General features: G+C 39.3%; 1 protein-coding gene and 1 non-coding gene across 2 annotated transcripts; both read right to left on the bottom strand.

Moving 5' to 3' along the window:
- Positions 1–14383: 14383 nt before the first annotated feature.
- RPS20 (ribosomal protein S20) lies at positions 14384–15936 on the bottom strand. The gene is made up of 4 exons (XM_004435715.3): positions 15769–15936; positions 15470–15569; positions 15112–15185; positions 14384–14707 (listed from the first exon to the last, which is right to left on the bottom strand). Exons 1-4 carry the CDS (start codon positions 15769–15771, stop codon positions 14525–14527), a joined length of 360 nt encoding a protein of 119 aa, XP_004435772.1. The 5' UTR covers positions 15772–15936; the 3' UTR covers positions 14384–14524.
- On the bottom strand, positions 15252–15318 carry LOC147913053 (small nucleolar RNA U54). Its single transcript, XR_015549295.1, has one exon. It is a non-coding gene; the product is annotated as a small nucleolar RNA U54 (small nucleolar RNA).
- Positions 15937–26312: the final 10376 nt, after the last annotated feature.

The raw sequence follows: 26312 nt of genomic DNA, 5'->3' as shown, positions 1-26312 counted from the left end.
GCAAGGGTGTTGGGGCCTGAGCAGGGTGAGGTAGGTGTCGCTGTGGTGGCAGTGGCGACACCAGTCCAGCTCGGGGCACCAAGCCCCAGTGGGAAGCTCTCCGTCGAGTAAGGCATACTGGCAGGAGTCAGCCCTGAGTGAGGTGCCGCAACCTGAGCAGGGTGAGAGAGGCGTCCCAATTACAGTGCCCATAATCTTCAAAAGGGTCAAGGTCACGAAAGTCAAAAGAAGACTGAGGAACTGTTCTGGGCTAAAGAGACCTGTTAACTCCATGTGATGCCTGATCCCAGTCTGGATCCTTGTGCTCTAAAAGGCAAAATTAGGACAACTGGCAAAGCTTGAATGACACCTGAGGATTATATGGCAGTAATGTATCAATGTTACTATCCTAATCTGATGCATGTATTATGGTTATGTTGGAGAATGTATTTTTGTGTGGGACATACACATTGAAGTGTTTACGGGTTGATGGAATGTCCTGCTGACAACTTTTAACGAAGCGGTTGACAAAAATGTTCTTTGTACTATTCTTGCAGCTTTTATGTAAGTTTGAGATTGTTTCAAAGGAAAAATAAGAATCTTTAAGGAACACGTGTCTGTCAACATCATTTTCTGGCATTGTGGCAATAATTGACTGAATTCTGATAAACCAGGCTTACTGGTTTTAGTGTACTGGTTATTTCTCTTTCCTCACTTTTAAGAGACAGTATACTTTTTGCTCTTGTGGGTTTTCCCTCATTTTCTTTAAAGCAAAGTTTAATGAGATTTGTCTTTGAAAAAGATTCAAGCTCACAGTGTTGACTCAGAAATGAAAACACTTGAGACTTGATCATGTACAATGTGCTAAACCGTAAGTAAACAAATAATGAACAATAAATGATTAAAAACATCCGACAGATGCTTATAGGAAAACAACGTCAACAGTTCTTTTTAAAAAAACATTGCACTTTTGTTAGAACTATATCTTTTGCTGAATATTTGATTATGGTCTTTTTGTAGGGCTTTAAAGAGGTAGCGTTCTTACTTTCCTCAAGCTTTGCTTGAAATTTGTCAGAATGCAATGATTAATAAAAATAAAAGGAAACAGATTTTGGAACCTGTTTCATTGAGTGTTTCCTCTGCCAAGTTGTGTCCCTTGCCTCTGTTAGTTGAATGTATTTCAGTTGGTACTATGATGCCTGTGTGTCTTGTCAAGAATACACAGTCATTCAAAGTTACACATTTACCTTTTATTAACTACCTACTTAACTGCAAAAGCAGTCACCACTAAACCTAGTTGACTTCAAAGCAGAAAAAAAACCTTTTTAAACCTCCTTGCATTCGGAGAACTCTGTACCAGATATGAGTGACACAAGAAATTCAAGGAACCACATTTTTAGATGTATTTTATTTCTTGAAATTCAAATTTATTCCTTTTCAAATACTTAAATATCTCTTACTCTATGCCAAACACTATCCTAGGTACTTTAAAAATATTGATTCATTTCATCTTCAAACAACTCCACGGGGCATTTTCTATTATTATTATTATTATTACATTGGTGGGAAAACTAAGATATAAGAGTGTAAGTAACACACTCCAGGTCTCAGCTGGAAAAGAAAAGAGCCAAATTTGGAACCCAGATAGTCTGGCTCAGGACCCCCACCCTTCAGCACTCTGCTACTCTGCCTCTCTTCTTACTGAGAAGTGTCCTAGATGGGTTATCTATATAAAATAGACGCTTGAGAAGCTTTAAGACTCAGTTAAATCTCAACTCAGGATTGCAGACTGAGCAAGATCATTCCTTCATCTGTGCCTAGAGACCTCACTGACATTATTATAGAGGAGACCCATGGAATAAATCAGTAACAAAAAAGAGCATGGAAATAGACTTGTGAGTTCAATGACTTTCTGGAATTCAGAAAGTTGATGGAGACCTGGTGAAAGAAAAGGATGGACAAAGTGCAACCCAGCACACGCTCCTGAGGGGGCGTGGTGGCGGGGACTGCTCTTCCCGGGGCCCCGGTGGCTCTGGGTAGGCAGAAGTCTGGGTGCAGATTGCAGGAGTTAGAAGGAGGCTACAAACAAGTGCTTAATTTACAAATGAGAGTGTGTCGTTGAAACACCTGTGGCACGCAGCCTGCCCCGCAAGCCTCAACCTCACCAAGGGCAAGAGGCAGCTTGTACCTCTCTATGCATTGAACAGCCCCTTGTTAACCTGGAGATAAGGTGTCGAGTGTGACGACTGTTGATCTTCATTTTAGTGCTGTCTGTTGTGAGGGGTCCCCAGTACAGCAGTTGGCTCCCTATAGGTGTACCCTAAAGAGAATTTCAGTCCATGTAAATCCTTCTAATGGAGAAGAAAGGCCTCTCAGAGTACCAGGCCTATTTACATGAGAAGAAGGAAAATCCAGACCAGTACCAGAAAGAAAAGCTTAATTATAATTAATTATGAATAAAAGAAATCAAAGATTCCCAGACATATAGGGAAAACAGTAGCTTCAAAGGGAAAAGCCAAAATAAATAGACAATTGCCCCTGAGAAGTCAGAGATAATTCCAAGACAGGTACAGGCAGTCCTCACTTTACAAGGTTCCAATAAGCATGAGTTTTATTATCACAGTTTAGGTAAATAACACCAGTCCTCCAACACCACAGTTCCAATATCAGTTACCACAGTATATTAATTGTGAAGAATTGCATAAGGTACAAACTTCATCTCTAGCTCTTCAGTCTACAAATCACTAAGTAAATAACACACAGAGAGCGATCAGTGATCAATCACGTCATTTCTTTCAAAGTCTGGTAATCGGTCACTGCGCATCTGTTATTCAATCCTCATAGAGACAGCCAAGACAGCAAGACATGTAGTTGTGTTGCCGTCTTGTCTCCCAGTGATAAACCCATGTGACATTTTACAAAAATGGAGAGTTAGAACAGGAAATTGGCCAACAAAGGCAAAAGAACAGCAAAGAAACAAAAAGTGATCATGCTGGAAGTGAAATTTGAATCAAATGTAAATGGGGTTATTGAAGAAATAGTGGACCATTAGCATTTTGACAGTTACAACATTTGAGATACTCGAGATACGCAGCCAAAGGAACTCAGTGAAGGCAGACTTATTGACATGATGTTCATCATGTTGTGAAGAAGAGGATAAAGATGTCCCAGAGGAGTGATACAACAAAAAAGCTACATAGTAAAGAGAATCTAGAAATATTTCATGACATTGAAAGCACAAAGGATAAAATATCGGAAGCTGATCCAAAGTTAGAATATACGACCGTTTGCCAAGGCATAGAAAAACTGCTTTTAAGTTATATGATGAGAAGGCAGCAAGCACTGTTCAAACTACTATGGATGAGTTTGGGTTTTTTTTTTTTTAACAAGGACACAGAATACTTTAATCCTCAATGTTACTAATGTTTTAGACAACAGTGTACTAAATATTAGTTTTACTATTTTTCTTTTCCCTTTACATTTATAAGTAAAAGCAAAAGACTTTTTAATGTTTTGCGAAAATTTTATAGGTCATAGAACAAACATAATTTTTCCCATCAATTATTAAGATTATTTTGCATGTTTTTAACTTGCATGTTCGTTTTCTTTGGGCTCATGCTACTGTGAAGAGTGAGGCCTGTCTGTATTTCAATGCTTTTTTAGATGGAAGGGGAACCACTAGATTAAAAGAGATTTAAGAAACACAACCAGTTAGATCCTGATTCAAACAAATAAGCAGTAAAAATACTCAAGAAAATCGGAACACTACTGGATATTTAAGCATATTAAGATATTATTGTTATTTTTAGGTGTGAGAATGGTATTTGATTATGTTTCAGAAAGAGTCCTTAGAGTGACATCAGCAAGATTGAGGAATAGGCAACCCCAGAACCCTCATTCCACCACAGAGACACCAACTTAACAACAATATACGGACCAAATTGTCTTTGTGAGAACTTCAGAAACCAGTTAAAAGGTGGCGGCATCAGGTGAGCACAAAGCCAAGAAGAGTCACATAGAAGTGGGTAAGAAAATTTCTTGAATTTTGCCTGCCCTAGTCCCTGCCACTCCCCAGCGCAGTGCAGAGTGATTAGAAGACAACTCCCAGCTTCTCTCTTGAGAGGGAAAGAAAAAAGTGGAACATGAGTCCAACATTCTGGCTTTGTGAGGGCCTGCCTGAGGGACTGGTCTCCGTCTCGCCTAACTCAGAGCACTGATGGGAAAGTGGTAGACTTTGGATGCCAGACTGGAGGGCACTGAGAACAAAGGCATGTTCTATGGGAGTTATACCAGGGAGACTGCAGTACCACAGACAGACACCAGAGGGAGTAAGAGATTACAAGCTCCTGAGAAGAAAACAGAATCAAGCCTCTTAACTAGGAAATCATATACACAAGCCCAGAGAAGTTGTATCCCCAGAAAGGTTTGAGAAGTCCCCTAAATCTCTAAGATGATTGGTGAAGGTCTTCCTCTGTATGAAACCAGTCCATATAGACTGGGAGAGGTGGCTGTTTTTTCAAATGCCCAAATCCCAATAAAAGATCACAAGGCATAAAAAGAAAAGCGAAACATGGCCCAATCAAATGATCAAAATAAATCTCCAGAAACTAACCCTAAAAAAATAGAGATCTATGAATTACCAAAGAATTCAAAATAACTGTCTTGAAGATGCTCAGTGAGCCAAAAGAGAGCACAGATAGACAACGAAACAAAATCAGGAAAACAATGCATGAACAAAATGAGAATACCAACAAAGAGAAAGTATAAAAAAGAACCAAATAGAAATTCTGGAGCTGAAGAATCCAATGACTGAATTGAAAAATTCACCAAGTGGACTTAATAGCAGTCTTGATCAAGCAGAAGAAAGAATCAGCAAACTTGAAGACAGGTCGTTTGAAATTATCAGTCAGAGGAGCAAAAAGGAAAAAGAATAAAGAAAAATGAAAAGAGCCTGAGGGGCTTATGGGACACCATCGAGCGCATCAATATAACACCTTATGAGAGTTTCAGAAGGAGAAGAGAGAGACAAAGGGGCAGAGAACTTTTTTGAAGAAATAATGGCTGAAAACTTTCTAAATTTGAGGGAAAAAATGGACATACAAAATCAAGAAACTCAACAAATTCCAACTAGGATAAATCTAGAGACTCAGATCAAGAAATGTTATAATCAAACTGTAAAAAGTCACAAAGAGAGAATTTTTAAAGCAGCAAGAGAAAAGTGACTAGTCATGTACAAGGAAGTATCTATAAGATTATCAGCAGATTGCTCAGCAGAAACCTTGTAGGCTAGAAGGGAGTAGGAGGATATATTCAAAATGCTGAAAGAAAAAATATTTCCAACCAACTAAGAATACTATACCTGGCAAAACTGGTCTTCAAAAATGATGGAAAAATTAAGACTTTCCCAGATAAACAAAAACTAAGATAGTTCATCAACACAAGACCTGCCCTATAAGAAATTCTAAAGGGATTCTTTCAAATTGAAATGAAAGGACACACTAGACAGCAACATAAAGCATATGAAAATATAAAGCTCTCTGGTAGAAGTAAATATATGGATAAATATAAAATCCTGTAGTCTGATAATGCCAGTGCATAAATCATTTTTAATTCTTGTACTGAATTTAAAAGACAAAAACAAAAAAACTAATTACAAATTGATGTTAATGGATACAAAATATAAAAAGCTGTAATTGTGGAAACCAATAATGTAAAGTGGAGGGGGCAGAGATGTAAAGTGGTAGAGTTTTTGTATGTGATTGAAATTAAGTTATCAGTTTAAAATATTGTTATAACTTTAAAATGTTTTATGTAATCCCCATGGTAACCACAAAGAAAATACCTATAGAAAATACACAAAAAGAAATAAGAAGGGAATCAAAGCATGTCACTAGAAAATAATCAAAAAAACATGAAGGAAGGCAATAAGAGAGTCAAAGAGAGATAAAATAGCTACAAGACATATAGAAAAGAACAAAATGGTAATAGTAAGTCATTCACTATCAGTAATTACTTTAAATGTAAATGGATTAAATGCTCCAATCAAAAGACACAGACTGGTTGAGTGGATTAAAAAAAAAAAACAAGATTCAACTATATGCTGTCTACAAGACACTCACTTTAGATCTAAAGACACACATAGGCTGAAAATTAAAGGATGGAAAAAGATATTCCATACAAATGGTACCAAAAGAGAGCAGGAGTGGCCATACTAATATAGGACAAAATAGACTTTAAGCCAAGAACTATCACAAGAGAATGATGTCATATAATGAAAGAAGGGCCAATTCACCAAGAAGTTATAACAATTATAAATATATATGCACCTAACATGAGAACACTTAAATATACAAGGTAAACACTGACAGAATTGAAGGGAATAATAGATAGCAACACAATAATTGTAGCAGATTTCAATAGCCCACTTTTAATAATGGATAGAACTTTCAGAAAGAAAATCAATAGGGAAACAGATGACTTGAACAACACTATAGACCAGTTGGACCTAACAGACATATATAGAAACATTCCACCTGACAAGAGCAGAATACACATTCTTCTCAACCACATGCAACATTCTTCAGTACAGAGGACATATTAGGCCACAAAACAAGTCTTAACAAAGTTAAAATTGGAATCATACCAAGTATCTTTCCTGACAGCAATGGAATGAAACTAGAAATCAACAGCAAAAGGAAACCTGGAATATTCCAGTATGTGGAAATTAAACAAGACACTTTTTAAAAACCAGTGAGTCAAAGAATTCAAGAGGGAAATTAGAAAATATCTTTAGACAAATGAAAATGGAAACATAACAAAACAAAACTTACAGGATGAAGTGAAAAGAGTTCTACAAGAGGGAAGATTATACGTGTAAATGCTTACATTAAAAAAGAAGAAAGATCTCAAATCAATAATTTAACTTTATACCTCAAAGAACTAGAAAAAGAAGAACAAACTAAACTCAAAGTTAGCACAAGGAAGGAAATAATAAAAATTAGAGTGGAGATAAACAAAATAGAGAATAGAAAAGCAATAGAGAAATCAAGGAAACTAAGAGTTGGATTGTAGAAAAGGTCAATAAAATCGACAAACCCTTAGCTAGATTAACTAGAAAAAAAGACTACTTAAATAACTGAAATCAGAAATGAAATATGGGCGCCAGCCCCTGTCTTAGTGGTTAAGTGAGTGCGCTCCGCTACTGGTGGCCCAGGTTCAGATCCCAGGTGCGCACCGACACGCTGCTTCTCCAGCCATGCTGAGGCCGCGTCCCACATACAGCAACTAGAAGGATGTGCAACTATGACACACAACTATCTACTGGGGCTTTGGGGAGGAAAAAAAAAAAAGGAAGAGGATTAGCAATAGATGTTAGCTCAGAGCCAGTCTTCCCCAGCAAAAAGAGGAGGACTAGCACGGATGTTAGCTCAGGGCCGATCTTCCTCAAAAAAAACAAAAGAATTGAAATATGGAATATTGCAACTGATGCTACAGAAATAAAAAGGGTTATAAGAGAAAATTATGAACACTTATATGCCAACAAATTGGATAACCTAGAAGAAATAAATTCCTAGAAATACAGTAGTCCTCCCTTATCTGCAATTTTACTTTCCAAGGTTTCAGTTATGTGCAGTCAACTGCAGTTTGAAAATATTAAATGAAAAATTTTGGAAATAAACAATTCATAAATTTTAATTTGTGCACCATTCTGAGTAGTGTGATAAAATCTCACACCATCCTGTTCCATCCTGCCTGGACACTACATCACAGTGCCTATGTCATTCACCTCACTTCATCTCAACATGTAGGCATTGTATCATCTCACATCATCACAAGAAGAAAAAGGATGAGTACAGTACGATAAGATATCTTGAGAGAGAGAGAGACCACATTCATATAACTTTTATGATATTATATTGTTATAATTGTTCTATTTTATTATTAGTTATTGTTTTTAATCTCTTATTGTGCCTCATTTATAAATTAAACTTTATCATAAGTATGTACATATAGGGAAAAACATAATATGTATAGGAGTACTATCCCTGGTTTCAGGTATCCACTGGGGGTCTTGGAATGCATCCCCCACAAATAAGGGGGGACTACTGTATATGACCTACTAAGACTGAATCATGAAGAAATAAAAAATTTGAACAGACTTGTAAGGAGATTGAATCTGTAATCAAAAATGTCCCAACAAAGAAAAGCCCAGGATCCGATGGCTTCACCGGGGAATTCTACCAAACATTTAAAGAAGAATGAACACCAATCCTCCTAAAATCTTCTGAAAAACTGAAGAGGAGAACACTTCCAAACTCATTCCATGAGGTCAGCATTATTCCAATACCAAAACCAAAGACACTACAAGAAAACTACGGACTATATCCAGGTATTGAATCATTACACTGTATACTTGAAACTAATGTTATATATCAATTATACCTCAATTAAAAAAAAAAGAAAACTACAAACCAATATCCCTGATGAACATTGATGCAAAAATCCTCAACAAAATACTAGCAAATCGAATTCAACAGCACACTAAAAGGATTACACATCAAGTGGGATTTATTCCTGGAATGCAATGATGCCAAGACCACTCAATGGGGGAAAGGACCGTCCCTTCAACAAATGGTGCTGGGAAAACTGGATATCTACATGCAAAAGAATGAAGCCATATACAAAAATTACCTTACACCATATACAAAAATTAACTCAAAATGGATTAAAGACTTAAACTAATACCTAAACCTATAAAACTCCTAGAAGAAAACATAGATGAAAAGCTTCATGACATGGGATTTGGCAATGATTTCTTAGATATGACACCAAAAGTATAGGCAAAAAAAGCAAAAATAGGCAAGTGGGACTACATCAAACTTAACATCTGAGTATCAAAGGAGACAATCAACAGAATGAAAAGGCAACCACGGGAGAAAATATTTGCAACTCATATATCTGATAATGGGTTAATATTCAGAATATATAAAGAATTCCTACAACCCAACAATAACAAAAATAACCCAGGTAAAAAATGGAGAAAGGTGGGGCCAGCCCGGTGGTGCAGCTGTTAAGTCCACTTCAGTGGCCCGGGGTTTGCAGGTTTAGATCTCGGGCACGGAACGAGGCACAGCTTATCAAGCCATGCTGTAGTGGCGTCCCATATAAAGAAGAAGAAGATGGGCATAGATGTTAGTCCAGGGCCAGTCTTCCTCAGCAAAAAAGAGGAGGATTGGCAACAGATGTTAACTCAGGGCAAATCTTCCTTAAAAAAAAAAAATGGACAAAGGACTCACGTAGACATTTCTCCAAAAAAAGATAGACAAATGGCCAACAAGCATATGAAAAGACGCTCAACTTCACTAATCATTAGAGAAATGCAAATCAAAACACAATGTGATATCACCTCACGCTCATTAGGATGGTTACCATCAAAGAACAGAAAGTAAGTGTCGATGAGAATGTGGAGACATTGGAAGCCTTGGTGGGAATGTAAAATGGTACAGCCACTATAGAAAACGTTATGGAGATTTCTCAAAAATTTAAAAATACAGTTATACTATATGATCCAGCACTCCCACTTCTGGGTATATACCCAAAAGAATTGAAAGCAGCATCTCGAAGAGATACTAGTACTCCTGTGTTCATTGCAGAATTATTCACAATAGTCAAGAAGTGGAAGCAACCCAAATGTCTATCCAGGGATGAATGGATAAAGAAATGTGGTATATACAGATATGAAATATTATTCAGCCTTAAAAAAGAAAGAAATCTTGTCACATGGCACAAGGATGAACCTTAAGGACATTTATGCTAAATGAAATAAGCCAGTCACAAAAAGACAAATACTGCATGATTCCACTCATGATTCCACTTACATGAAGTATTTAAAGTAGTCAAACTCATAGAAACAAAAATCAGAAAGGTCGTTGCCAAGGGCTGGGAGGAAGGGAAATGAGGAGTTGTTCAATGGGTATAGAGTTTCAGTTTTGCAAGATGGAAAAGTACTGGAGATCTGCTGCACAGCAATGTGAACATATTTAACACTACTGAACCATAAAAAAATAAGAGTCCTTATATTTCCGATTTAGATGAGAAAAAATGTGTGTATTCTGGCATTAACTTCAAAATAATCTGAAGGTTGGTTGGGGGAGAGGATGGAGTTATACATGAAATAAGACTGCCATCAGTTGGCAATTCTTAGAGCTGAGTGGGTTCATTTATACCATTTCCTCAACTTCTGTGTATGTTTGAAATTTTCCAGAATAAGGATGCTAGAGAAAAAACCAATCAAAATGAAAAAATAAATCAATAAAAGTGCTAGATGAGAAAGTCAAGGAAATATTCCACATTACATAATAAAAAAGTCTAAAAGAGTGTATGAAAGAAAGCTGAGACATACAGGACCTCCAGAAGGTCATTCAATCAGTAGGAGTCCCAGAAAGAGGAAATAAACAGAGGGCAGGACTAAAATAATGAGATATTTTTTTGTCCAGCAGATGGATGTAACTGCACTTCCACAACTGGTAGGAATATAAATGGGCAGTCATTTGAGGGCATCAATTTGGTAGTATCTTAAAATTAAAAATTCTGGGGGGCCGGCCCAGTGGCGTAGCAGTTAAGTGCACGTGCTCCACTTTAGCAGCCTGGGTTTCACAGGTTCGGATCCCAGGCGCCACCGACGCATCGCTTGTCAAGCCACGCTGCGGCAGCGTCCCATATAAAAAAGTAGAGGAAGATGGGCATGGGGCCAATCTTCCTTGGCAAAAAGAGGATTGGCAACAGATGTTAGCTCAGGGCTGATCTTCCTCACACACACAAAAAATTCTGATACCCTATGACTGAAATATCTATTTCTCTTTTATCTACCACAGAAAACCATTCATACATGCACACACAGCAAATATGCTTAAATAAGTCACTTGCTAATTCTTTTATATTAGCCACTATATATTAATATCTACAATGCAACCAAAATTCAGAAATTCAACTTCCAGGAATGTATCCTATAGATATAGTTGTACAAGGGAACAAAGACAATTTTAAAAGCATGTTTAGTGAAGCGATGCTTTTAATAGCAAAAAACTGGGAAATATCTATAAGTCCATCAATAGGAGTCTGGTTAAATAAATTAAGGTGGATACAATGCATTATTCATTGAAACAAATGAGGTATGTGCAGATATAGAAACATCTCCCAGATATATAAGTAAGGATAAAAATAATTTACATAACAATGGTTAGTACTGTCCCATTTGTATTTTTTAAAAAGAGATATAGATTTTATATAGCTAGATAAAGAGAAGATAGATTATAATTACATACACTCATATGTATCTGAAAAGTTCTGAAGAATAGAATATTAACAATACTTTTCGAGGTGGGTTCTATATAAAGCAAAAAAAGCAGTTAACAGAAAAAAATGTATAGAAGGATTCAGTTCCCTTGTCCTAAAAGCTTAATTTGCTATGAAAGTAAAATACATTGTTTCTACGATGAAGGAAATAAGAACTAATTTAGCTCCTCTTACCTTCAAAAGATAACACTTGGGCTTGTGAGGTTCTCCAGTATAGGTAGAACCGCTTGGTCACTTTTTAGGTGCAGGATGCAGTTAGAAAGGCATGCCCCTGGGGATTCAAATATACTTCTCAAAGTGTCCTTATAAGTAATTTAGCCTAATGCCATCTGCCAGCAGCGTACCATATTCTGTGGGAATCAAGGTCCCCGTGCGAGAAATCTATGCCCTTAGCAAGCCAGTCCTGATTTTGTTGGAAAGTGTCTCCCAGAGACAAAGGAAAACTCGTATACATATGCCCTTGAGATAGATACTACAAATTTTCTCGTTTTGCACTTGAGAACTGAGGCTCCAAGTTAAGTATCTTAGTAGGCCCACATATTCAAGTAACTAGGTTTGGAGCAGTCCTGACTGCATGGGAATTTCTACTTCTTCACCCTCTTGCCTGTTCACTTTACATCCCCGTAGCCTGCATATACACACTCAGGGATGTCAGGTGAAGAAATCTGATCCAGCGACGCACAGCCACAGTGGCATCTGTTGTCTTCATTATGTTTAGCTCACATTTCTAAGATAGAAGCAGTCCTCTGTGAATCAAAGGCAATGAGACAAGGCCTGGAGAGGCCTCCCACTTTCAACCTTCCTTTACCTCCCTAATCCACACAAGCCAGCCTATAACTCTCGGAATCATTGGCATCATTAGCACTACTTAACCTATCTTTAGTTCGTTAACAACAACATTCAAAAGCCCTGCGGGGGTTTTTTCCAAGCAGATATTTCTAAATCTTTAAGTAATTGAAGATAACAGCAGTTTCCAACATTTTAAGTGCTACATTTCAGCTGTATTACAGGGTCTTTAAATATTGCCTATAGCTTAAATACAGCTCCAACTATTTGTGTGAAAAATTACAATTGCTGATCAGTCACTTTGGCACACATCAGCTAAAATTCAGAACTGTATGAAAGCCATAAAGCTGTTCTTTCAGTGATCTTGATTTATTGAGACATTTTTCACAATAATCTATTCTTTAGTCATGAGTGGCTTTAGTGTTTTTACAGATCTTTTTTTCAATCAGTTCTCAGGATACTGAGTGTATTATGAAGACTTCTATGTTGCAATATACTTAGATTAAAACAAGCTTGTAGGTACTTGTGTGGGGGCCACATTACCAGATACTTAAGTTTTAAGATGATCCTAACTGCTACCTAAACAGCTCTCTTCACACTCCCCAGTGTAGATAAGTTAAAATTGGGCTAGAGGACAGCTTAGTAGCTTACTACCTGGCTTTTGATTAACAACTCCTTCACAATTTCTAGTTAAACCAAGAACCCCAGCTTCTCTATGAAAAAATGGATCACTACAGGCCTTAGCACCCTGACTCACATTGTATAATTCTTGAAATAGTTGTTTATGGCCCAATGTCTACTTAACAGTTACAATGAAATCTTCATGTTGTTTAGTTTCCCAAGCTAATTAGTTTAAAAAGTTCACTTGATTTAATGCTGTTACAAATGGTTAACCTCAAAAAAATTTATGTAGTTCATTTGCATTTAAAAAATACTTCAGATTTTGTTTGAGTTCAGCAATTTGGCATAGTTCTCTCCAGATTCGGTTCCATTCAAATTCCTGATGTTCAAAATCTGGTTTTTTGGAGATCTGCTAAGAGAAAACAAGGTAGAATCAAAAAGACTTGGATGTTGGAAGAGAGGTAGAAGGGATAATGGCATGAGGATTCCAATGTTTTATTAGTGATCCTGTGGCTGTATGGTGGACCACAGATTGAGAAAGAGAATGCACAACAAGAGGGTTTTTGGAAGAAAAGATGATTTTCATTTTAGACGTCAACTTTGAGCTGTGTAAGGTGTTAAGTGTCTAGTAAACAATCTGACAATGTAGAGAAATCTGAGCTAAAGGTCATTTAGAACATAGATGGTGAAGCCAACGGACAAAATAGTCCAAAGAAGGCCTAGGCCCAAACCCAGAGGAAAGGCATGAATTTCATGGCTGTAATCTTATTAAAAGTAGCTCAAGTGAGAGCATTAATTTTCTGAAGGGAATTTTATACTTTGCAAAAATGCTTCCATGTTTTTGTCAAAAATATTTCTGGAAATGTTCTCTAATAGAAAATTAAACGTTATTTAGAAGGATATCTGATAATAAATTTCAATAGCAAAAACTTGAATACTTTAATGGGACATCAAGAGGATGGATTGTTATCCCATGAGCCCATTTACATCTCAGCTATGCTACTATAAAGCTCTAGGACATTGGGCAAGGTAAACCTCAAAACCAAGTTTCCAGATCTACACAATGGGAATAATAGTACTCAAGTATTCATTCAAGAAAATGAAGCAGAGCCTGGCAGGTGCCAATAGGGGTTTGGCTAAATGAATTTGGCCTGTATGACATGCTTTTCAGTGCTCTAGTTAATATATTATTTATATGTAAACTACATGTTTAGTATAGATTGTTCATATTGAACGACCTACATATATTCAATAAACATTCCAAGGAGTATATAAAATACACTGCTACAGACAGAGCCTAAGAGTTAACCTAAGTACCAAGATTGTTTACTCTTCCCTGAGTTACTTGCCCTCTAGTGCAAGATCCACAACCATGGCTGTACACATTAGAATCACCCCAGAAACCTTTTACAAGACTCGCAGCAGCCCATGTCAATTAAATCATACTTTCTGGGGTAAGACACAGACAAACTCTTTGGAAAAGCTCCAACTATGCAGCCAGTTATAAAGCACTGTATACATTCAGCAACGGTATGGTCTCATATTATTTAGTTAACAGAATTCAGTTTTCAAGAGATGTCAAGTGTAAGCTGGATTAGTGGCCTCCAGGAAATACAATGCAACAAGTCAGACCACCAAAGGATATCCATCACATTCTGATTATTCTATTTGAAGGGCAGAATAAATTTCACAGCACAATTCCATATTCCCAAAATCTGCCAGTATTACAAATAAAACTCAACAGAACTTAACAACCAGTAATCAATTTATTAAAAAAGGTGATTTAAGCATCTGCAATGGTGACTTCAACCTCGACTCCCGGCTCAATACTGATGGAAGTAATCTGCTTAACAATCTCAGAGGGACTGTGCAAGTCAATGAGTCGCTTGTGGATCCTCATCTGAAAGCGATCCCAAGTCTTAGAACCTTCACCACAAGGAGTTTTTCTTGTCGTGATTCTCAGAGTCTGCAACAAAAGAAACCAAGAATTCATGGTTTTATGCTTAGAGTATCTGAAAAACCATTACCCTGAAATACTCCATTTGAAAATTTCTCAGGGCTTCGTTTCTCTTTACATACATAATTTCCAAACGCTTGCCTTTAGAATACAAGTCCACTCACTCAGCCAGGACAGCATCCCTGGTGCCCACGACTGTAAAACACCATTCCACACGAAAAAGGCTTCTACAGTTACCTCCAAAAATTAGGTACTTAATACGGACCCGACTCTACCAGCAATTTTGATTTCGGTTTGTATTGTGAGCGTCAGCATATAAAACCCTCTTGGCAGCCACACCCCTTACACGAAAAGAGCAAAGCAAATTTACACAATAACCGTGAGCCGCTTCCTGCACCTACGATTGATCTCACCTTCGTAGGCATCCGAACTGGTCCTTTCACTTTGAGATTCTTTTCCTTCGCGCCTCTAATCAAGTCAGCACACACTACAGGGAAATAAAAGCACCTTTCAGGTCATTCACATCAAGGTGGGCTGCAGAAATTTTACCTGCTGCTGGCTCAGAATAGCGTATAAAACTATCACCGCGATTCAACACAGAAATTCTCTCCTCATCGCCAGCTACGGTGTAATAAACAAGCGTGCATCACTCTGTCTTGCTAAGCTAAGCAACTCGTCACTTCACCTCCCTTTGAGTCACCCCTGTACAGTAACCAGTCAAATTCATCGCTCTTTTGCCCCAAGGTCTCACCCTGAGACTAGTGCACTCACCCTTCTCCAAAGACTTTACGTTGCGGCTGGTTAGAGTAATCCTAATTCGGTGAATCGCCACCTCCGGCTCCACGGGGGTCTTCCCAGTGTCTTTAAACGCCTGTTATTACACAGAGGAGAAAGACACGTTTCTAAAAACCCCGTCAATTCTGGAGAGAAACTTCATCAAGACCCTCCCCAGGTTCCCCCGCCATTTCCGCGGATCCAGGAGGCTCGCTTCTCCCCGCCAGCCGCCAGCCCGGCAGCCGACCCCAGACAGAGGCGAGACCGGGAACCGCGCGGCCCGCCCCCCGCCTCACCATGGCTGCGGCGCGGCTTCCTGACCGACTTGTCCCTCGGCGAGAGCGAACAGCGGTGAGTCAGGAGCAGGAACGCGGCACCGAGCCTCCGCAACGGCTGCGAGCCCGTCTTCCTCAAAGAGAAAGGCGTGCGGCCTGCGTAGCGCTTATATAGCTCCGCTCGCGTCTGCATCCGGGGCCCGCACGCTTCTCGGCGCTGCCCCGGAAGAGGAATCGCTCCGCGGGCCCTGGAGGCGGCTGCGCGAGTCGGCGCCAAGGCGCCCGCGGAGATGGCGGGAAAGGCGCGGCTGGGGCGCCCCCTGTCGGCACGGCGGAGTCAGAGCCCCGCGAGGTGGGGTCCCCGCCAGCGCGGTCGCCGCGCTCCTCTGGGCACCTGGCAGAGATGACAGGGAGAATGCGACCTGGCCTAAAACCTGAGAAACTCCTTTGCCTGGTGCGCCCACCCCTGGCTTCCGCCAAGTCGAAACGACCCCTGTGGCTTTTACGGTGCGAATTTTGCTTCCCAGACAAACCGAATCAATCGTTCTCTGAACAAGTGGGTAACTTTTCTGAGTTGAACTCACGTGGATATTAGGAAAAATGACTGATAACTTAGACATGTTATTTTTTAAATTACTAGGTAGTTATTTTTCATAGCCTGAAATATGCTTCGTGACATTTCATCTTCTGGCTTCCCAGATCGGCGGGAGCATCTACAGTCTGTTTCCGGAAAGCACCTGAACTTGGGTCCTCCGGGTCGGGGAGAGGGAGGGCAAAAATGCCAGGCTGCCGGGCTGATCCTGGGGCGTGTTGTCCATCCGCAGGCCCAGCCCGGAGACCCAGGTTGTCTACCTAATTCTAAAGCATGTTATCTCCTCTCTGTTCAGATAAAGTAATGCTGGCTAAGACCTTGCAAGATCTCCCTAATACTGAGCGTCTATTCGTAATCAAATATGAGACGAAGTACAGTGGAAAAGCCAGGAGTGGTCAACTGTCCTGGGCAGCCAGGACGGAGAGCATAATGAGGACGTGTATACTTAAAGATGACGGAGTGCTTCATTAGAGCGAAATAGGTGAGGTGCGTTTTGATACAGGGCAGAAAGAAGAGTAAATAACCTCATAGAATTTTACAGGTGAACTGCTGAGTGCAGGAGAGTTATTTGCTCAGACACAGAACTGGTGAATGAATGACAGAGCTCTGACCCCTCCAGTTAGGGCTCTTTCTTGAGCCTTTTTCTTCTGTTTCTTGGAGGAAAATTGTACTTGAAACTTTTATCAAATAATGGCGTTGAATTACTTATTTGGTGATAATTAGGCATAGCTAATAGCTGGCTTTCTTTGGCTCACAAAGAACATATACTACATTTTGCTGCCATTTAACGATTAATTTAAATATGAAGATTTGGATATTTTCCAGTTCAGTTCTTTTAAAATGTCATCCATCGGGTGTAAATACTATATTAGTAAAATTTACAGCAGAAAATCCAAAAATCTGCATTCTTATTTTACTAGCTGTAACCTAAATGAGTCTTCATAACTTAGGGCTTTAACTTATTGGTATGGCTACCAGCAATGAATGGAGAAAAATGCAATTGCCGGAGCTCCCTGGGATGTGATACACCACCATTGGGTTAGTACTGAGGGTGAATATGCATCTTCAGAGAAAGCTTTCAGCAGCATTCAAATATTACTAATGCTCAAAGGCCTACCAGAAATTCAATAATGGAGAGCTCGAGAAGTACATTTGTGAGTTTTTTCAATAACAAATCTGGTACATCTATTCTTAGGCTTGTCTTCCCCTTCAAGTACTTGAGGAAATGGTGAACAAATTAACTTCCTTAACCATAGAAAAAAAATTTCAGTATAGAAAAAGGCAAAATATGTCCCAGCATGTATGGGAAAAATTGTTGCTGTGACTAGAACTAAAGAAACAGCTGGTTGATGTAATGTAATGAAAAACATCACTATTTTAGTTTGTAAGGTTTAGTTTCAGTTTGTTGTATTTTTCTCTTGAAAGTTAATAGCTGCTGTAGTCCCCAAATTTCAATTAAAAATGTAATGTTCTAATATTAGATGTAAGATATTTATTGGAGAAAAATTAAAAATTGACAATAAGCACAGAAGAAGAAAATACAGAATGCCATCATTCAGAGATAAACCACCTGTTTACACCGTCAGATATGTGTATATCGCTTTAAAAAATGAGCTCATACTCTATATACACTTTAGTAAGCTGCTTAATTCACAGAATATTTTGTCACAGTAAATATACTTCTGGGGGCCAGCTGGGTGGCATAGTGGTTAAGTTGGGCACGTTCTGCTTCAGCGTCCCAGGGTTTGCAGGTTTGGATCCCAGGCCCGAACCTACACACTGATTATCAAGCTGTGCTGTGGTGGTGTCCCACATACAAGATAGAGGAAGATTGGCTCAGATGTTAGCTCAGGGACAATCTTCCTCAAGCAAAAAGAGGAAGATTCGGGGCCAGCCCAGTGGCATAGTGATTAAGTTCGCGTGCTCAGCTTCAGTGGCCCAGGGTTCGCAAGTTCGGATCCTGGCACGGACCTACACACCGCTCGTCAAGCCATGCTGTGGCAGTGTCCCATATATAAAGTAGAGGAAGATTGGCACAGATGTTAGTCCAGCAACAATCTTTCTCAAGCAAAAAGAGGAGGATTGGCAACAGATGTTAGCTCAGGGCCAATCTTCTTCACCAAAAAAAAAAAAATATATATATATATATATATATATATATATATATATACTTCTGCAACGTTCTTTTTAATGACTGAATTGTATGGATGGTTCATTCATAATTTATTGAACTAGTCCTCTATTTTTAGACACTTAGAGTGTTTTCCCATTTTTCACTCTTACAAACAATACCATGAGGTACATGCTTCTGGACCAGGGTTTCTCAATCTCAGCACAACTGACATTTTGGGCCGGATGATTCTTTGTTGTGGGGGGCTGTCCTACACATTGTAGGATGTTTAGTGGCATCTCTGGCCTCCACCCACTAGATGCCGGTAGCAACCCCTCCCATCCAGTTGTGACAATCAAACATGTCTCCAGACTTTGTCAAATGTCCCCTGTGGGGCAAAATCACCCCCAGCTGAGAACCATTGCTGTAGATAAATCTTTTGGCTCATCCTTAAAGCCTTTTATCAATTACTAGTTATACTGACCTTTGATGGCTTAATCAAAGAATTAATGTATTTTAAATACTTTGGTATTAAGTAGATTGCCCTCTGGGAAGGTTATACCCAAATAGATACTTCTTCCAGCAGTGTAATGAAGACTTGAGTGTGAAAAAATAGAATTAAATATCTATTTCATTTTAAAATCTAAAAACATTCTTAAGACCATTACAAACTTGGTATTTTCAATGTCTCTATCCATAGCCTTCCTTTACTAATTTTGTAGTTCTTTTATAATTATCTTGTGAAGACTTTTACTGCAGGTGTCTCTGTCTTTCTGTGGACAGCCGTCTACTGGTCTCATGCCGCAATGACAGTGTCATCATACTACGTCCAAAAGGAAATGAACAGCAGTTAAATATTACTTAATTCGTGGTACATGTGTATTTTTATGAAGAAAATACTGAAGGAAAATTGTCAAATGAGTGTGGATGAGTCTGTTTAGACACTATTTTATTTGCAGAATTTTTGATCTAAATAAAATTTATGTTAAAACTCTTCAGTCTGAAATTTAAGAATAAAAACCAGAAAGAGTTTAAAACTTTCTCTCATGGTTACCCATGTTGTAGGTGGGGGAGTGAAATGTGGAAGCAGCAATTCCTTGTGGGTTACTAGGATTACTTGTGAGGACTTAGAACAGTACTGGGCATAGGATAGTAGCCAGCACTACCTGACTTAATATCAATTCGTTTGGTCCTCACAACAACCCTGGGAGATAAGTACTGTTATTCATATTTTACGTATGAGGAAGCTGAGGTTAAGAGACGTGCCCAAGGTCACAGGAAAAGTCTGTGTTTGAACATGGGTTCAAACAGTCTAACTCTAGAGTCTGGGCTTAGAAGGGCTTTATATATTTCACTTTAGTTAAGGCTGGAAATTTTATTGAGCTACTAATATGAGTCCAATATAAGGTAGAATCCCCATTTTTTAACTCTTTCATTTTTTGGTTTGACATTCCATAGGTACCCAAGGCCAATTACCTCTATTTGCTCATTAGAATTCTTTCACCAAAGTGAGTAATGGAACAGAACTAGATCTTTTCACTGAGAAAGATTCATAGGGAACGTGCATTGGGTTGGGAATTTTTAATCATATTTAACTGCAGAGCTCACAGAATTCCCTGTAGGGGTGGGAGCTGAATGTCCTATCCTCTAGGCCTCGTAGCACTCATTTCTCCTCTTTCTTTATCCTGTTCCCAGGCCTGCAGGCCTAGAGATTCTAATGTTTCTTGAAATACAATCTGAAAAATTACTGGGCTACTTCTGTCACAGTGCCATTTCCTGGCTTTAGCAGATAAACTACAGAGGATTTCCTTGGCCACACTTTAGTGATCCTGATATCATGCAAGGGAGCCAGGGATATATTTATTTATCAGTCACTTGTTCCTGGGTTTGTGCTTTTCATGTTGTATAGAATTAGTACAACTTTTTAGAAAATATTTCTATCATTTGCCTCTTTATGAGAAGAATGGAATCTATGGCTTTCACTACACACTAATTTGTGTGGCTGACAGCCTCAAATATGGCCCCCAGTGACCCCACCACGTGTGATTCGTGCCCTTGTGGAATCCCCTCTTCTTGAGTGTGGGAACCTATGACTTGCTTCTAAAAACCAGAATTTGGTGAAAGTGCTGGGATATCACTTCCAAAAATAGATCACATGAGATTCTGACTTCTGTCTTGCTGGCAGACTCTCTCCCTTGCTAGCTTTGATGAAGCAAGCCACCACGTTGGGAGCTGCTCTATGGCATAGGGGAGGAAGAGCTCTGCCTCTACCCTGTAGGTCCTTCTGGCTGGTCTAAGAATTAAATTGACATGAGGCAGACTAACAGGAGAAAATCAAACAAAGTTTAATAACGTGTACATTGGAGAAAACCAGGAAAACTGAGTAACTGGCCAAAATGGCAGAAGCCACTACCTTAAATACCATCTACAGCTAAAGACAAAGGAGGATGTTGGGGGTGGTGATTTGGAACTTCAGAGGGGAGGAAGGCAATTCACATGGAGATGGAAAAGCAAATGTTTGATAAACAAATGTTGACCATGCCTTGTAAAGACAATGAGACGTGGAGAGGACTTTGATTAAAAAGCCCTTCTTAGGTTCCTCCGTGTCTACCACACCTATTTTATATTGCATTGTAGTTATCTTATGGTATTAGCTCCTTCCTGGAGCAAGCCTTCTATCTTAAATTCTTTTAGGCAGTTAGGGGGAAGGTCAAAGTTTCCTTCAGAGTTTCTTGTCCTTAAAAATAAGCCAAAGAGACACATTTTGGGGTGGCCAATTCTGATCCCCCACAATGGAGAGGCCCACATGGCAAGGGAATGAGGGTACCCTGTGGCCAACGAGCAGCAAGGAGCTGAGGCTCCTGGTCCAACAGCCCAAAAAGAATTGAAATTCTACTGACAGCCACGTGACTTTGAAAGCAGATCTCTCCTTGGTTGGGCTTTTGGATGAGACTTCAACACTGGCCGACACCTCGAGTGTAGTCTAAGCAAGAGACCCTGAGCAGAGGACCTCCTAAGCCAAGCCTGGATTCCTGATCCACAGAAACTGTGAGATAAGAACTGTGTGTTGGTTTAATCTGCTAAATGTGTGGTAACTTGTTATTCAGCAATGGATAATTACTACATTGTGTATATACAACATTTTTATGTTGATGAAATCAGATGAAATGGTCATCGAGGACCCCCAAGAAGGCAACCTGAGGCCATATGTGATTTGACAGTGCTGAACTGCTCTCCCCGTGCTGTTGCAGGGAAGGCAGAATTACAGGCTGATAGTATGAGAGATACCTGTCCTTCAGGGTTCCTCCGTGTGGCCTTCGTGAAACGTTGCTTACCTGCCAACAGCATGGAGTCTGCACTTCCTCACAATCCCAAGGCTCAGAGTGTTCCTCCAATCAGCCTGTCTCCAGTGGTGCTTGTGATTGGCATTGTATGCTGAGGACTAACCTTAGAGTAGCTTAAATTTATAATTATAATTTGAGAGATCTTAATTTTCCACTGTTAAGTTCCTGGTCATTTGAAACTCCTTAAAGTTTAGTGCTTGTCTTTTTTTCTACTTCTTTATTAAGGCTATTTATTATACAGATACTCATGGACTGACTACTGTGTCCAGGAAGAGTTTTAGGCACTGGAAATACAATGGAAAATGAGACCCTTCCTTCCTGCCCTATGGAACATTCATCCTCAGTGGAAGAGACATTACTAGTTGTGAAATAAATAAGAATTTCAGACAGTGAGAAATTCTATGAAGAAAACAACATAGGGTAAGTGAGCAGAGCATGACTGTGGGGATAGACACTGTGTGGTCAGGGAGGGCCTCCAAAGAGGCACATCAGTCAAGACCCCTGGTTCCAAGCTATATAAACCACTTTTCGATTATTTTAGGCAGATTAAAATGTAGTGGAATAATATGTAGTAGGGCTGGAGAATCAGCGTTAGGGAGTATGCCACAGGTACAATGCCCTGGTCATGACTGGGGGTTGATACTGCAGCAGGCTCATCTGACCCCAATCACGCTGGATAGTGGCCACCGGACACTGTATTGAAGCCACTGGCTCTGCTACCACTGGAAACCAGATCTATGTGCTGCTGCAGTCACCACTCATTCCAGAAGGAATTCTGCATGGTTCCTTGTTTCTTTATGCCAACATCTGATGGGCAAAGCCTAGCTCATGTGGCCATGGCCGAGTTGCTGGGAAAGTGGTATCTGGCATTTTCAGCTGTGTAACCAAAGAGAATAACAAATGTCTACTCAGGAGGCAAAATTTGAGCAGACGGTGGAATCACGGGAAGGAATCAGCCACGTAGTAAGCTGGGGGAAGAGCTTCCTAGTCAAAGGGGACAGCAAAGTCCCTAGGGCAGAAGTAATCTCGCTGTGTTTGAGGGACAGAGAAGCTGCAGCATAGTGGATGTGGGAGAGGGTGAACGGAGATGGAGTTATGGTGAGGGCAGAAGTCAGGTAACGTAGTACCTTATAAAGTAGGATTAGGAGCTTGGATTTTATTCTAATGCAACAGGAAGCTGCCTGTATTAGTTTCCTAGGGCTACTGTAAAAAATTACCACAAACTTGGTGGCTTAAAACAACAGAAATTTATTCCCTCACAGTTCTGGAGGCCAGAAATCCCAAATCAAGGTGTTGGTAGGGTTGTTTCCTTCTGGAGGGTCTGGGGGAGAATCCGTTCCATGTCTTCTCCTGCCTTCCCTACCTCTCTCCCACCAATCCTTGGCGTTTCTTGTCTCGTAGACTCATCGCTTCAATCTCTGCTTCCATCTTCACCTGGCCTTCTTCCTGTGTCTCTGAGTCAAATCTTCCTCTCCTTTCTCTTATAAGGACACCAGTCATTGGACTTGGGGCCTACACTAAATCTAAGATGATCTCATCCCAAGATCCCTAACTTAATTACATCTGCAAAGAATCTATTTCCAAATAAGGTCACATTCACAGGCTCTGGGCATTAGGATTTGGATGTATCTTTTTGGAGACACTATTCTATCCACTACACTGTGAGAGGGTTTTTGTCAGGGGAGGGATGTGATCTGATTTATGTTTTAAAGAGACAATTTATAGGAGGACAACAGTGAAAACAGGAAGTTAGGAGGCTATTGCAGGTAGGGATGGTCCTAGCAGGATGTAGAAGAGTGGTAGCCTTCCAGATAAAGGCAATTGGAGATGGGAAATATAACTCAAAAGTAGAGCCTATATCACTTGCTGATGGGTTGGATGTAGGTAGTGAAGAAAAGGGAGAAATCAAGAATGGCTCTTGGGTTTTGAGCCTGATGAATTTACAGAGATGGAGAAGCCTGAGGAAGGGACGCGTTTAGGGTGGAGCCCAAGAGTTCTGTTTTAGACATGTTCAGTCTGAGATGAATATTAGACATCTAAAGCCACATGTACTATGGCTTTTAGAGCCTAAGGCAGATGGAGGATGTCAGGAATACTGATGCTGTCTGTGTTTAAAAGAGTGATATTTTGTTTGTCATGGATTTTTAAAACTATTGCATTGCAATATTATTTTTCTTGATTACTGAGTTTCTTTGGCACCTCCTTATTACACCTGAGATGAGTATGTCCCAAGGCCTCTCCCTGGTCCTGGCTCTGATGGGCATATATAAGAGAAGCAGCAAAGGGATACTGGACAGGAGTTGGGAGGACAAGCTTCAGTCCACTTACTAGTTATGCCACCTCGCAAGGGTCTTTTCGTCTACACGGGACTCCGTTTTCTCATTTGTACAAGGAGGGTGCTGAACTAGGTGATCTTCCAACTTTGTATTGTTTGGAAACAAACAGAATCAAGAATATCTCTTCACCACCAATATATTGCCAGACATGCAAGATGGCTTCTGCCTTCTCTGTCCCTCCTTCCTGCTCCCAACACCTGTGGGACGAGATTTAGAATCCACAGGGGAGGGGCTTGAAATAGCAGAGAAGGGTCCCCTGTCCCCATTTCAAGTCCTTGGACCTAGAGTGTCCATTCATCTGATTTGGCCAGGACAGCCTCAGTACATGACCAATGTATTATTATTAGTAGTGCCAACTTTCACTCAAGAGTGCCAATTTGGATTATAAATTTTATGGTCTCTTTACTCAAGCACAAGTTTAACCAGTGATAGTGGATGGGAAAGCTTTGAACTAGATCAGTTTAGAGTTTTAAACTGAATTGGACTGAGTTTTAATAACCTGAAGTTACCAGAAACTCATAGACGCTTTCTTAGATTTCTGTTAAGGGGTCAGAAAAGATAATTTGACACAATACAGTTGAAACTAGTAATTAGAGGAAAAATTAAAACTTTTCCATGTTTATATTCCACTGGATTGGCACTCATCAAGAAATTGATTGCTAAGAAAGATTGTCCACATTCTGAGATTATTTTTAAAAATTATCCCGTGGTTTCTTTCAGTAATTTTATTATTTCATTTTGGAATGGATTTAGAATTTTATCAAATGCTTTTTCAATAATTAAGCATATGTTCATATGATTTTTCTTTTTTGATTTATTAATATGATGAATAGCGTTCTTAATATTGAGCCTCTCTTGCATTCCTGGAATAAATACCTCTTCACAAAGCATATTACAAATGAGATTGTTTGTAAGATCCGTGTGTGTGAATGTGCCTGTGTATGTATTGATGTGCTGGCATCAAAGAAACAAATTTGGAAGATTTTCCTTCATGCCCTGGAAAAATTTATGCAGTAATGTGGTGTATGTGTGCCTTCAAGATTTGGTAGAATGCATGTTTTATTGAGAGATAACTATAAACTTTAATTTCTTCTATGGTAATTGACTTGCCTTGATATCTCTTTTCTGGGATTTTGGCAATTTGTAATTTTCTAGAACAATGATTTTCAAACTTTTTGGTCTTATATGCTTAAAAATTATTGAGGACCCCCAAAGAGCTTTTGAGTATGTGCCCTATATCTATTCTTATTTGCCATATTAGAGACTAAAAATGAGGAAATTTAAAAACATTTATTAATTTATTTAAAAATAATAAAAACATTAATTGTTAACGTATTTTATGAAAAATAACTATATTTTCCACAACAAAAAAGTTTAGTGAGACGAGTGGCATTGTTTTTACATTTTTCAAATCTCTTTAATGCCTGGCTTGATAGAAGACAGCTCAATTTTCATATCTGCTTCTGCATTCAATCCGTTACAATATGTTGTTTTGGTTGAAGCATGTGTAGATAATCTGTGTGAGCACAGATATGTAGTTGGAAAAGGGAGGATTTTTCTTTTTGCTTGAGGAAGATTCTCCCTGAGCTAACAACATCTGTGCCAATCTTCCTCTGTTTTGTATGTGGGTTGCCACCACAGCATGGCTGCCTACGAGTGGTGTAGGTCCGTGCCTGGAAAGCAAACCCAGGCTGCTGAAGTGGGGCGTGCCGAACTTAACCACTAGGTCACAGGGCTGGCCCCAAGGGGGGAGAGAAGGATTTTAATAACCTATTCAGATATTTGTGGATATTCTTCTTTGATATACCAAAATTGGGTAAGTGGTAGTTTCTTAGATGAGTTACAATGGAAATCTGAAACCATATCAGTGAGCTTTTTTGTACTCTCTTATATTAAAATCTATTGGTCTCTCTTGCACTTTTGAATGGATCTTTTACCCATACTCATGTATGATTTTGGAAAATCATGCATTGATCATTTAGAAAATATTGGTTCACTGGCTTATGCAGGTCTTCTGAATGTTGACATATTTCATTATATTTATTTTTAAAAATCACATTTGTTAACATCACTACTCATCTTGTCAGAAAAATCTTTAAATATTGAGAATTTGTGAAGTTCATGGTGGCAAGTTTGCTTGAAAGCTCAAATTTTATCATTAGTAATTGGCTGTTAATAATTTC

This window comes from Ceratotherium simum, chromosome 31 (genome assembly GCF_057802395.1).
Source record: "Ceratotherium simum simum isolate JZ-2026a chromosome 31, ASM5780239v1, whole genome shotgun sequence".
NCBI classification, from domain to species: domain Eukaryota; kingdom Metazoa; phylum Chordata; class Mammalia; order Perissodactyla; family Rhinocerotidae; genus Ceratotherium; species Ceratotherium simum.
This window is presented reverse-complemented; position numbering and strand designations above follow the sequence as displayed.

Bases quoted from the DNA above. Each gene is read 5' to 3' on its own strand.
- RPS20 (XM_004435715.3), bottom strand. The intron at 15,186-15,469 runs GTGAGTGCACTA...ATTTCCCTGTAG, and splicing joins CGTAAAGTCTTTGGAGAAGG to TGTGTGCTGACTTGATTAGA. The intron at 14,708-15,111 runs GTGAGATCAATC...CTTTTGTTGCAG, and splicing joins CAGTTCGGATGCCTACGAAG to ACTCTGAGAATCACGACAAG.